We start from the raw sequence: 13,428 nt of genomic DNA on the forward strand, positions 1-13,428 counted from the left end.
TTTATGCTGATTCCAAATGTGCCAATTAGTTCTAAAGCTAACTCAAATTAATTAGCATTGTTTCTGGGAACAATGGAGCAAGAACTACAGTAAAACCTCGTTAAACAGTACCCGCTTAAACAGTAGTTTCATGTTAAAAGTAGTAAAGTCAGATCCCCGACTCGGCGGCCATTGAACATAATGTGCTTTGTATCCGCGTAAACCGTACCAGCTTATTGCGTACGCATCGGTTAAAACGTAGTGTTTCCACTTTTCATCGCGCAAACACGGCGGTGCGTCGTCTCCATCGGGCGGCCCAGCAAAAATAACAAGCCTCAAAGATCGGAACAACGGCCTCCAAGCGCCCTGTACATTTGCGCGTGAAGCCATATCAACATCATTTCGACGCCGTGCCAGAGTGCATTGTGGCATCGTGCAAGCGAGGACTCGCGTCATGCCGAAGCTCTCACAAAAAAGACGTCGGGTGCTCAGCATAGAAGAAAAATTAGACATTGTTCGTGCTATCGAACGTGACATGAAGAAGTCGGCGCTGGCACGCGACAGGGATCTGCTGTTGACTACAGCGTGTGGCATTTGGAATGCGAAGGAGTTGATCGGCAGTGCTGCTGCGACGGCAAAGAGATGTCGGCTACGAGGTTCGACTTTTCGCTATCGTTGCCTCTGTTGTTGCCGAAGCGTCGACTTAGCGACAGTGATGACGACGACACAGAAAGCGACAGCACAGGAGATTCAGGCCCGACAGTGGCAGAAGCTGCGCGTTACATCAGCCTCATGAATGCAAGCGTCACGACGAGAACAGGGCGCGATAAGGTAACTATTCCAAACAAAAAGTATTCGGAACTCCGGCACACCCGGCAATGAAAAAGGCGCCCCGGGACTTCTGCAGCACTACTGCTCGCTTGCACGGAGAATACATAATGCCAACGAGGAATCTGCCATGTGAGTGTTTGCTGAGAAGAGGGGGCTGGCTGAAAAGGTGGCTCGCAGCTTCAGTTAGTTTGAGGCCGCCGTCATCTCAGCTAGGCCACTGCCGCATCAAACGAAAATAACACTTCTGTTGCACAAAGTGAATAAATACTGCATGTTTTTTCCCCTTTCATCGCACTCTCCCTGAGTTCTGTTTTCGACAGGTAAGTGGGCGATTTCATGCTAATTCGGTTAAACAGTACGACCGTTTAGTACATACTTTTTACGAGCTCTGGCCAACTACGGTTTAACGAGGTTTTCACTGTACTCATCAAAATCTTGCTTTAGGCACATAGCTGGATACTAGGAGCCATAAGTTTCATAATGGTAGGAATAGTTTTTTGGTATAACATTTATTAATATTAATATAACAGCACATCAAAGCTTTCTGTTAAAATGCGTTCAAAGTGGCTGTTTAATGTATGGACAATAAAAAAAATATTAAAACAGAGATACAAAAAATCTAGTCCTACCATTGTGTGCATTATTCAGGTAGCTCAGTACTGCAACAAAAATTACAATTCTAAATGCTCCGATTACTGCTAAATAGCTCCCAGAAGGATGTAAATATTCAAAAATTCATGTGTTAAGAAAACACAAAAGAAAACAGACAAGTTCATTTTTTATTCAAATATAACAAAAAGTATTGATATATCCACATATCTAAATGGTCAATAACCACCAGGGATGTAATCTATCTGCCTACAGCTACCCAAATGGCGTTTTTTGAGGGCTTGTCGCAGATTGTCTACAGGTGCACGCTTGCGGGCTGATGCTGCTCGCCGGTTATCTTTCTCGGCCATTCTCATGCTGTTTGGTAGTCCTGGGTTCAAATGAAACTCCTGGAGTATGGCAGATGAAGCTCTCTTGTTTCCCAAAATAAATTTCATTACTGCCTCAGCCACAGCAGCTTTAACAGTAAAAAGCGAGGCATGCTGTTCCTTAGGTGCCAATGCCAAAATCATGGAATGCAAGCATTCATTATTGTTTTGGGTCATGCTACGCTGACACCTTTGAAGCAATTTTTCTTCTGAGAGGCGCTCATACACTGGTAGAAGGGCTTGGCAAACATGGACAGGCACATTATATGGATGCTTTGGGATCCACTCATTTTTTGCTTGCACAGCATTCTGACAGCACCAGGAGTCTGGACCAGATGGGCAAAGACTGTGGTTTGAAACCTTGTCATTTGACGTGATGTGGTGGTATGTTGCCATCACAGTCTTCTGCATAGCCTTCACATCCTTTTTGTTACCCGCCATGGTTGCTCAGTGGCTATGGTGTTAGGCTGCTGAGCACGAGGTCGCGGGATCGAATCTTGGCCACGGCGGCCGCATTTCGATGGGGGCGAAATGCGAAAACACCCATGTACTAGATTTAGGTGCACGTTAAAGAACCCCAGGTGGTCCAAATTCCCGGAGTCCTGCACTGTGGCGTGCCTCATAATCAGGAAGTGGTTTTGGCACGTAAAACCCCATAATTTATCCTTCTTGTTGGATTTTAATGCCCTTCCTTAGTAGGCACTGAGTTTGATGATCAGGTCACCTGTCAATTTTCCTTTGCCACCAAGTGTTTCAGAAGCAGAGCACTTGTGTTTGGCAATGAGAGTGCACAAAGCAGTCCCCATCCTTTTTTAGACGGGATTCACGCAATCTTCCTTCTCGACTGGCACAAAGCCATACACTTCAGCTTGTCTGAGAGCAAGAAATGCGCGACTATCACCATCTGAGAGGACTGTGGTGTACCTCAGTTTGTGCAGCTGAAGTGACCTCTGGAACCGCATAAGTGCCGTCTTAACTTCCATCTCCCCTGCTTTTTTTTTTTTTTTCTGTATTGGCACATATGGCTTGCCTTTCAATCTTGGTAGTGCGGGTCACCAGGTTTTGGGCCGCGCATCCACCCAGCACAGAAGTTGCTCAGCACAACGCAGTCGAGCACTAGTCCAGAAGTTCGATGATCGTGCCGACTCCGATGTGTGACAAATGGCTGCGCGTCATCCATGAGCCATCGTAGCATACCGCTATATTCCCGGAGTTCGCAAGTTTCAAGTCATTATACAATGGCTTCACTGATAGGGCACACGCGCCCATCAGCTTTTGGGCAGCAGACGACGACGCCAGCGCCAGCTTCTGCTTGAGATAACCTTGCTGTGTTTTGTTATGAAGGCCATGGTGCGAGATATTCATTGCAGCAAAAACGTCGTTCATTTCTGTTTGTCGATTTCCAGTGCTAATCATCGCACGAGTGGCAATGTTCACGAAGGGGTTGACTGTTTTGCTGTTTATCACGTGCGGCGAGCTCCACTCTGAAACAACATTGCCGCAGTTTTCACAAATGGCGACAAACTTGACGGCAAGGCGGTATTTTCGCTCCTCTGAGTCAAAAGTCACGGAGCCACCACAGAGACTGTACTTCTGACGCGAGACCAAAGCGCTTATCGCTTCCACACTGATAACATTAAAGCATGACTCCATCTCCGCCTGCCCGTCCACACAGTTGTTGACGCTCGTACACATGTCCAATTTCCGCTCCGTTGCCACAGTTCCCGCCAGTTGTTGGGGTTTTCCCCTGCTTGCTTCTGCCGTTGGAGCAATTCCACTGGCTGCACTTCATTGCGTCGTGCTGAATGCTGCTCCTGCAATCACTATTGGCTGACGACGTCATTAGGCCTAGCTCACTCTTGTCAAGTCCATGGCATCCCACGTCGCAGTCGTCGCTTAAGGGAGGAGGAGGGTATCAGAAATAACTTTTTTGTTTCTTGACACCTACACAAAGACAGTGTTCGTGTTTGTTTGTTTTTTTTCTTTTCTTTCTTTTTTAGCGCGCTAGTAATTTTTTGCTCAACATAACATGCACATGACTGGGCTTCACTGCATGGAGCCATGTAGCTATTGTGAAATAAATAAATAATGAAAAGATGAAAAAATATTTCAAGACTGTCTTTAAGTACAGCACAGCTTGTGGATCGCAGCAAAACAAACTGGACCAAAATCGGTCCAGCCATTGTTGTGCTACGCTTTCCACGAGCAAGGTGATTGACAAAAAAAAATGCAATTGAGAAAACTGACTGCAAATTTTTAAAAGCACTGCAAATTTATTAAAAAGCGCCAGGGCTGTAATGTTTTGAATCATTGCTGTGAGGCATCTTCTTACACCTTTGCGTCTTTGTTTGGTGGGCTTTGGAGGCCTTCTTCAGGCGTTCTTTATCCTTTCCTTGAGCCCTCTGGAATAGTGCATGACCACCATTTTCACTGCCAGACTGAGCCTAGTATTGCAGTGTACACCCACAGAACGCTGTTGGCATCTTCTTGGCCTTGCTGGTCCATCAAACTGAACTTCCGCTCAGTTGCGGACACTGCGCGAAGGGAGTCGCGAACGCTGCATGCCTGCGCTTCTGCAGTCACTACTGACACAAAACGTAGCTCGAGGCGCTTCTTAATCGTGCGACATTCGGGCGAGGATTCGTCTGGTGAGCCTTGCCACAAAGTTCCTTTAATGTTTCCACTTTAATAGCTAAACGCTTAGAATGGCTGCTAGAGAACTAGTATCATTAGTTCATACTTTATCGATTTAATCAATAGTTATTTTTTATTTTACAGGACGTTTAGTATTAGCTGCTACCGCCTATTGACACCAAAAAGTATAATCGGGAGAATGAGCGTGAATTGGCTGAGTATTGCCATGATTTATTAAAAGCTAAAATTGAAGAATTAAATAAAGAAGTCTCAGAAATGGAGCAAAAAATGAAATAAATAAAATTTGTTTTTCTCATTAAATCAGTTTCTAAATTAACTTGCTTGGTTTCTCAAGCAAGGCAGGCATAACCGAATTTGTTGCTACCATAACTGAAAATTAACAACTACCTATTTGCCAGCCATTAGCGGAAGCTATAAAAAAATATATATTTTAAAAGTTGATTACTATTACGCGATCAGCTCAGGTATAGCGAAACAGTTAATTACTATTGGAGTCGATAAAAATAATATTTTTACCTTATTTAATCCAATAAAACAACACGATATTGTCATCCCGTAAATCAAAGAAACTAAATGTTAAGTGAGAGAATTAAAAAGGGGGAGACTGTGCACACATACCCACAAACAATATAAGCATACTGTGCACTGTTTTCTTCTTGATATTCGTTATCAGGCTAATTCCCATCGTTTTCAGTTGCTGTTTCAGTGAAACCGAAAAAACCTTTTATCAACTCAGGCGACGGTTCGGCTCACTCGCAGGCTGCGTGTCCCTGTCACACGATGCGTCGGAAACGATGCACCGTCTCTGACGCGATGGTGACTTTCGACCATCTGGAATCGCACGGTGCAAGATAACTCGGCATGTTATCCGCGTGTTCAGTCGGGTGCTCCGCTTCTCCCACTGGTTGCCATCTTTTTCTCGCCGTAGGAGGCTTGCGCTTCCGTTTTCCGAAGGCATGCTTCTTTGAAAATTTATTTTCGAATGAGCGACGATCCATCACTGACCTGGGAGCTTTCAGAAATCCGAATTTGCGAGTGTCAAATCAAGAAAGACGCCGACGTGGTTTGAAAAGCAGACAACTACGGTCCGCTGCGGTTGCCAGCTTGCCAGCTGCCGCAGCAGCACCCAATGGCGAGACACCTTTCAGCACGGCAACCAATCTGAGGCCCGCTTTTGTCGCAGCTCCCGTGTGACCACCTCTTGCATGCCAGCACTGACTTCTTCATGCCACTTTCGATAGCACAAACGATGTCCAATTTTTCTTCTATGCTGAGCACCTGGTTTTTGTCCTAGCTTCGGCGTCACGCGAGTCCTAGCTTGCACGATGCCACAACGCTCTCTGGCACAGTGCTGAAATTATGTTGATAGGGCTTAACTCTTCCAGGCACCCTCTGCTTTTGAGATTGGAGGCCATTCTGATCTCTGAGGCTCCTCATTCTGCCAGGCTGACCTACCGCTGTGATTGTGCAACGAAAAGTGGAAACACTACGTGTTAACCGATATGTATGCGATAAGCTCGTATGGTTTATGCGGATGCAAAACGTATTATGTTCAATGACCTCTGATTTGGGAATTTGACTTGAAACTACTGTTTAAGCAGGTATAGTTTAACAAGGTTTTACTGTATTGCATTTTTGGTCTGGACACTGCGCAATCACCCTTTGTAATGGGCAAACCATCACTGCATGGTTGTACAGCACCCGCCTCGACTGCGAGAGATTCCCACCGCCGCCGGGCACCCACTGGTCCTCAAATGGGCACAAGTGTACCCCGGCCTGGCATTGGCTTTCTTCAGTCTTTAGACTTCATACAATGTGTATTTTTTTAGCGCAAGTGGCAGATTTGGTTTCGAAGCTACAGACGTATGTTCAGCAGCTTTTTTTTACGACAGTCCAAATATAGCGATCGGTTATAATGATAGAATTTTTCTTTCTTTTTGACATCGTTATAAGTGGACTGCACTGTATATATTGATGAGATTGTTGTGCTTTGGTCACATTGTCTGCTTACATGCTTTTCCTTTTGTGATTTGGGTCCATCTTACTCAGTACTCCTTTTGGCACTGTCATGTACTCTAAATAAATAAATAAATGAAGTACTATCCAAAATGTTGAGCCAGCTTCTGTATAGGGTGGTTTGCCTGTGGACGTTGCCACAACGCTTCCACATGCTCTATAGCGACAGTATATGCTCCATAGTGCCAGTGTACTTAAGCATAGATCACATCTCACGCTTTAGCCCTTTAACTGGCAGCTCAACAATATTGTAGACCTACCAAAAACATCTGCAAAAACTAGACAAATCTAAATATTAGTCTGTGCCTCTCGATTTACATCTGGTAATGTGCCTGCTGAACAGTGGCATTCACAAAAATTTCGATCGTGAGAAGAAGCAAATGTGATGAAAAAACTGGAAGACTTTGTTTATTCACTTCTTAGCACACGTGGTGGTCGTATTCTCGCTGATGCGATTTTTCTCCTTTGTTTAAGCAAGTTCTTATTTCGTATTCCCATATCTTTGGAAACAAGAAATAACTCCAAGGTTACATTCTTGATGGCGTTGAGAATAACACTTTTACCCGCCGTGGTTGCTCAGTGGTTATGGTGTTGGGTTGCTGAGCATGAGGTCGCGGGATCTAATCCAGGCCACGGCGGCCACATTTCGATGGGGGCGGAATGCCCATAATCTCATAATCAAATCTCATATTCTGCTCATAATAATGCTCATAATCAGAAAGTGGTTTTGGCTCATAAAACCCCATAATTTAATCAATAGAGGTGCATCTCAAGAACATGCATTGCCCTTGCCAAATCAAGTACCAAACACCATTTTTTTACCGTACATTGACCTTCAAGCAGCTGGTCAACAATATTTTTGACCTACTATATCTCGCTCAGCTTTTAGAGAAACTCTTTTTTAAAATTTCAACTGGTGTGTATTTCAGCATTATAAAGAAGAAGTAAAGAAATAAATACTTTCTAGGCCTTGTCTTTCTTGCGAGTTGAAGGGCTAAAAACAGTTTAATGTGCTGCCTAAAACGAAACTTTTTTATAGATGAGTCATTTGCTAAAAGGATCCTTGTCAAATTTTGTAGTGCTTGTACCTAGAGGAACAGCTTATTTGAATAGAATCTCAGCTGCTTTCTTGTCAGTGCTGTGGAGAACTAAACATGGTTTTGCAATGCTGAAGTATTCAAATTCTGTAATGTGTCAATGGCCATCAAACAAGTACTCAAGTGAATAAGGCAAACTGATATTCAAGGAGAAGTGTCTAAAGCTGGCACTTTTTTATGCAGATGGCGTGGGCACCAGGCAAAGGTGTGAAGGGCAAAGAACTGAAAGACTTTTGGGAGGTGGACCTGGGTGTGAGCTACATTCCACTCGACAAGCTACCTGCAGATGTGAACTTGCTGGCTTTGGAAGAAGGGGGTGTGATCGACAAGGATTCTCTGTCTGACAACCTGAAAGGTGGTGGTGACTTTTTCTTTGAATTTTTATTTGCTAGCAGGGCATCATGAAACAGAACAGCACATGTATACCCTTAGTACAGTAGAACCTCATTGTAAAGTTGCATCGGCCATGAAAATACCGTCATTGCACATTTAAACCTTGATGTAATGAAGTCGTTGAAATCTGCATATTTAGCCAATTTGGCGTTGTTGTGTGCAGTTATTTCCACACATTATTTGCGCAGATTTTTTTTTTTTTTTTCTTCTTTCCAGGCTGTTGTAATTGGGGGTGCCGGTTATACATGATAGCAGGTTATGCGTGTAAATATATGATATGCGTTCAGCCATGTGGCTTGCTCCCTTTCCCCTTGCTTGCGTAGGAACATGGCACTCATCAACACCATCTTTCTTGGCCTATGCGCGCACACTTTAACTTGCATAAAGCATACAGTGCATGGGTCGCAATAGGATCTTAAGGGGGGACGTGGGGATCAGATCGCGAAAATCGCAAAAAAGATCGATTTTTGGCAACGACGCGTTTCGGTATCTGCAATGCCTAATCTACATTGTATCAATATGGTTTGACTGAAAACGCACTAAAAGTGCCCGAAAAAAATTAATTTATCAGTGCGTAGGGCGAGAAAACAGCTTTAAATCGCGTAAAATCACCGCAGTTCGCGGAGCCCTAACTCGTCTTTCCCGCCACCGAACGCCGCCATCTTGGTATCGTTCGAACGCTCGAAGTTTCGCCATTCCGTTTCTGAATTCTTCGGTCGTCGCCATCTTGTAACAAACGCACAAACACAAAAGAAGCGCGGGTCTGCTAAAGGCGGTCACACGGGCCCTGCGATGAAAGCGGGCCTCCGATTGGTTGCCGTACTGAAAGGCGTCTCGCCATTGGTTGCTGCTGCAGCAGCGGGCAAGCTGGCAACCACAGCGGACGGCAGTTGTCTGCTTTGAAAACCACGCCGGCGTCGTTCTTCGCTTGACACTCGCAGAATTCGGATTTATGAAAGCTCCCAGGTCAGTGATGGATCGTCGCTCGTTCGAAAAGAACTTTTAAATGAAGCATGCCTTCGGAAAACGGAAGCGCAAGCCTCCTACGGCGAGAAAAAGACGGCGGCCAGCGGGAGAAGCGGAGAACCCGACTGAACACGCGGATAACGTGCCGCGTTATCTTGCACCGTGCTATTCCAGCAGCGAAGCCGACAATCGCCCTGTGACATCGATACTGATAATTAAGCCACCGGAAGACGTGCCAATGGAGGCTCTCGCACCTGTGCGTACGGCCGCGCGAGTCAGCAACCGAGATCGCGTTGTTGGAGGCGACGCGGGTCGAAGGTCTCCATCGCCGGCAAAGACGGTGTGCGTTTCCGATGCATCGTGCGACAGGGACACGCAGCCTGCGAGTGAGCCCCAACCGTCGACGAGCTACATACTGTATGGTGACTCAAGGCTCACCAGACGCACCTCGAGCCGCGTTTTGTGTCAGCGGTGACTGCAGAAGCGCAGGCATGCAGCGTTCGCGACTCCCTTCGCGCAGTGTCAGCGACTGAGCGGAAGCAGCAATGCCAAGGACATATTTAGGCCCCTTGTGACTGCGAGTTCATTATTATGCCTGTTTCCGCGATGAAGTCTTTGATCGCTAAAGCTCTGTGCCCAAGATGCCAACAGCGTTCTGTGGGTGTACACTGCGATACCAGGCTCGGCCTGGCAGTGAAAATGGTGGTCATGCACTACTCCAAACGGCGCAAGAAAAGGATAAAGAACGCCTGAAGAAGGCATCCAAAGCCCACCAAATAAAGAGGCAAAGGTGTAAGAAGATGCCTGACAGCAATGATTCAAAATATTATAGCCCTGGTGCTTTTTAATAAATTTGCAGTGCTTTTAAAACTTTGCAAACTTTGCAGCCAGTTTTCTCAATTGCATTTCTTTTGTCAATCACCTCGCTCGTGGAAAGCGTAGCACAACAATGGCTTGACTGATTTTGGTCCAGTTTGTTTTGCTGTGATCCACAAGCTGTGCTGTACTTAAAGACAGTCTTGAAATGTTTCTTTATCTTTCCATTATTTAATTATTTCACAATTACTACATGGCTCCATGCAGTGAAGCACAGTCATGTGCATGTTATGTTGAGCAAAAAATTATTAGCGCTCTAAAAAAAAATCGAACACTGTCTTGATGTAGATTAGACATCTGGGCAAACATGCAAAGTATTTCCAGCTCCCTATCATGTTTCGTTACTGTGCCAGGCTTTCCACAAGCAAGGAACTTATAAATTCTTATAAAACAAAAACTAATTAAGATATCCTAATGAAATTTTAGAATTGTCTCTATATTGCAATGTGCAGTGTGTGTGCCAAATTTCAGCCCTTTCTGTCAAGAAACAAAAAAGTTAATTCTGATCCCCTCCTCCCCCCTTAAGGGGAGACGCGGGTCGAAAAACGGCGATTTTCATTAGAAAAGTCAGTTTTTTGTTTGTGACTGTTTCAGCAAGATTGATCCCTTCTCTTTCACATATAAAGAAATCAGAGCCGTAAATGATTGGGAAATTATAAATAAACTCGGTGAAAGCACCCGAGGTGGCGAGAAAAGGTGCAAATCTGGCCCATTTTCCAGCGCGTGATGCGTCAAATCGCGGCGTCACAAGCTATTGGGCTTGTGCAAGGCAGTAGGCTTTTTTCTCTCCGAGGTCGGCTTTGCCGCGTCACAATCTCCCCGAGAAGTAATAATAAAAACAACATTTCACCGCTAAAACCAAGCGCTTTCGCTGGATTTCTAAATCACGTGGTGCGATTCCGGCCACGCCATTGGCTGCTAGCGCGCGACGCGGCCGCAGGTTGTCTGCTCTTTCTGCGACGCGCCACTCTCTTGACGTGTTCCCAGGCTTTCAGGCATTTTTCTGCTCCTTGTTTCGATGGATCCCGTGAAGAAACGCGATTTTCGACCTCGGAAGTATCGGTCGAAGCACAAGTTCAAGGGGACTCGCCGCAAAGTCAAGCGGCGTGCAATAGAGACGTCCACGGCAGCTAAGCCTAACCTAGGTGACGGCGACGCTTTAGACGGTTCAGAGCCGGCCGGCTGCTCAAGTTTCGTTGACAGCGCAGACGAATTCGTCAGTGCATCGGAGAAAAAGTAGATAATCTTCGACAATCAAGATAGGAGCGGCGAGGAGACGGCCAGCACCTTTATCTGCGAGATCGGCGTCGGGAACGCGAGCGCCACGGCATGTCCGGCGTGCGGACGGCGCGACCTTTTTATCCCCGTGAGTTGGCCAAAAAACGGAAACGACTCTCGTAGTTTTTGGGGTTGTGTTGCAACAATGCAGCGTGTACCACGTCCGTTATCTCGTCAACGTATTCATCGCGGCGTGCATCTCCGGTAGACGACGCTAACGGTGGAGCGCGCCCTTCGGCCAGCCCAAGAGAGAGTTTTGCCGTGAATATCAAGGCAGTGGTTGCGGCGCGCGCATTTAGAGCTGTACACAATCAACTCGTCCGATTTTGTGCTGTTCTTGGTTTACCAAAACCGATGCACCATAAATCGTTCACCGCCATAACAAAGAAAGTGCACCTCGCTGCTACAAGAGCAGTGGCTGAACTTGGAGTTGGCTCGGAAAGTAACAGCGCAGGAAGTGGGTCAACATGGTGCTCACGAAGACTCTATGAGAGAACAACATATGGCGCAGGTGAATTCTAAAGTAGTGCACTGGATCTAAATACCCTGGCCTGCATTATGTGCAATCTTTATATAGATTTCAGCGCTACAACACAAATAAAGAACTTTTATAACTTTCGATCGTGTTTTTCTCAGCTTCATATTTTTGACCAAACATGGCTTTTATGCACGACATTTGATGTACTTATTGTGGTCCAATCAAGACCAAATTTGGTGGGCATCATCTTTAAGATGTGTAGAATGCACTGATCTAGATTTTAGTGCAACCAGTTTATTTTTAAGAATGGAAATGTTCAATACCCTTGGGTACCAGTCACTGAAAACGAAGCACCAGATATAAAATTCTCTCAAAATGTTGCCTGTCAAGCGAATTGCATTATCTTCGTTATTAGCAATCAGTGGAGTGTTAGGGACAAGAAAAGCCATTTTGCACTGCTATATCATGCCAACTGCTAGGTCCAGTAGCTGCACAAACATGCACTGTTTTTCACTTATGCATGGCACTTAGGACATGAAAGCATCAAGCTATCCTAAAACTAAAAACAGATTTGGAATGAGGATATCAAGCTATATAAGTGGTACAATTTTCATTTGTCTAGCATTAATATTAAAGAAAAAAGGTTTCTGAGGAGCGTCTCCCCTTAATGCACGTGGACTTCATACGTCACATGACACTGCTTCACTTTGGGTGTCACTCTGTCTTATGGGCACACAATTTGAGAGGTGCATTCACAAGCAGCCGCTTGTAATTAAAGCATTTGACCATCTGCGTCCATGGAAGTTCTCATTTATTGTCTCAGTGTTTCTTCATGAAGGCAGTGATATTTCATTATATTGAAATTGTGTATAAACACACTTCGTTATGTTTAGGTTCTAAGTACAGTCGCCGACCGATTTTCTAGACTTAGTGGGGACCAGAAAATAGTCTGAAAAATCGAAATCCGAAAAACTTTTAAGAAAAAAAAAAGTATTTATTAGGCTTAGATCAGCTTAAAGACACACTAAATGCAAACATTAAGCCAAGCTAAAGTGATAGCTTAATGATTGAGGATCTCTCGGGCATCAATGTTATTGCGAACAGAGCCTTAATAATGAAGAAATTGAGCTAAATGCAGGACGTGATTAGAGACTCCTCCGGGACATTCAAGTACTTGCCCGATGACAAAAGCAGTCCTCAGTTAAATTCTGTGACTAATACTCAACCACTCGTCGCAAAAAACATGCTTGTATTGTGTTATCAATGCTACTTGTCCGGTTCTATTTCCTTTTTAGAAAAAAAATTCATTGAAATTACCCTTGACAACATTGCGTGCAGTTGTTTTCCGAGGTCTTGTTTTCGCTTAGCTCCACACCACCCATGCTTTTGCATTTCAGTGGTTTCGTTACCACATAGTGCTGCACTTGTTTTGCTGGCTCATGAAACTCGAATTCTTTGCTACTTGCAGTTTGTGCAACTTCCATGTCATGTCGCGGGATGCCCGATTGGTATACGCCACTTAACCAAAAAGCAGCTGCAGCAGCGAATCCACGGCTCTGTCTTGACTTGGTACTGCCGTCGGTACTGACGGCAGCAAAGGGGGGTGATGGTGTATGGCATATGCAATGTCACCAATCCTCCGGTTGGGTGACGGGAGATTTGAATTGCGATAAAGGTATTCAGATCCTTCAGATGCAATTTTATCGTAAACTAAATCTTGGCACGAAACAAGGGTTGCGAGGTTTCTGGAATGGTATTTAAGCAGTCAACGTCGACTTAGTATCAGCCTTTAGTGTCCCTCTAAGCCCGGCGGACATGGGTCTTAGAGACCAAAAAATCACAGAAAAATCACTTTTTTTAAAACATTTTTTAAATTCTAGAG

General features: G+C 45.0%; 1 protein-coding gene across 4 annotated transcripts in view; it reads left to right on the forward strand.

The window, feature by feature from the left end:
- The window catches only part of Isha (Insulator su(Hw) mRNA adaptor), a 148,746-nt gene that overhangs the window by 79,828 nt on the left and 55,490 nt on the right, over nt 1–13,428 (forward strand). For all 4 annotated transcript variants that reach the window (XM_055065856.2, XM_055065858.2, XM_050169864.3 and 1 more), the window contains one exon: nt 7,739–7,910. In XM_055065856.2, the coding sequence (XP_054921831.1) occupies nt 7,739–7,910 (172 nt within the window). The remainder of the gene's footprint in view (nt 1–7,738; nt 7,911–13,428) is intronic.

The sequence above is a fragment of the Dermacentor andersoni genome, chromosome 6 (genome assembly GCF_023375885.2).
Source record: "Dermacentor andersoni chromosome 6, qqDerAnde1_hic_scaffold, whole genome shotgun sequence".
Classification (NCBI taxonomy): Eukaryota; Metazoa; Arthropoda; class Arachnida; order Ixodida; family Ixodidae; genus Dermacentor; species Dermacentor andersoni.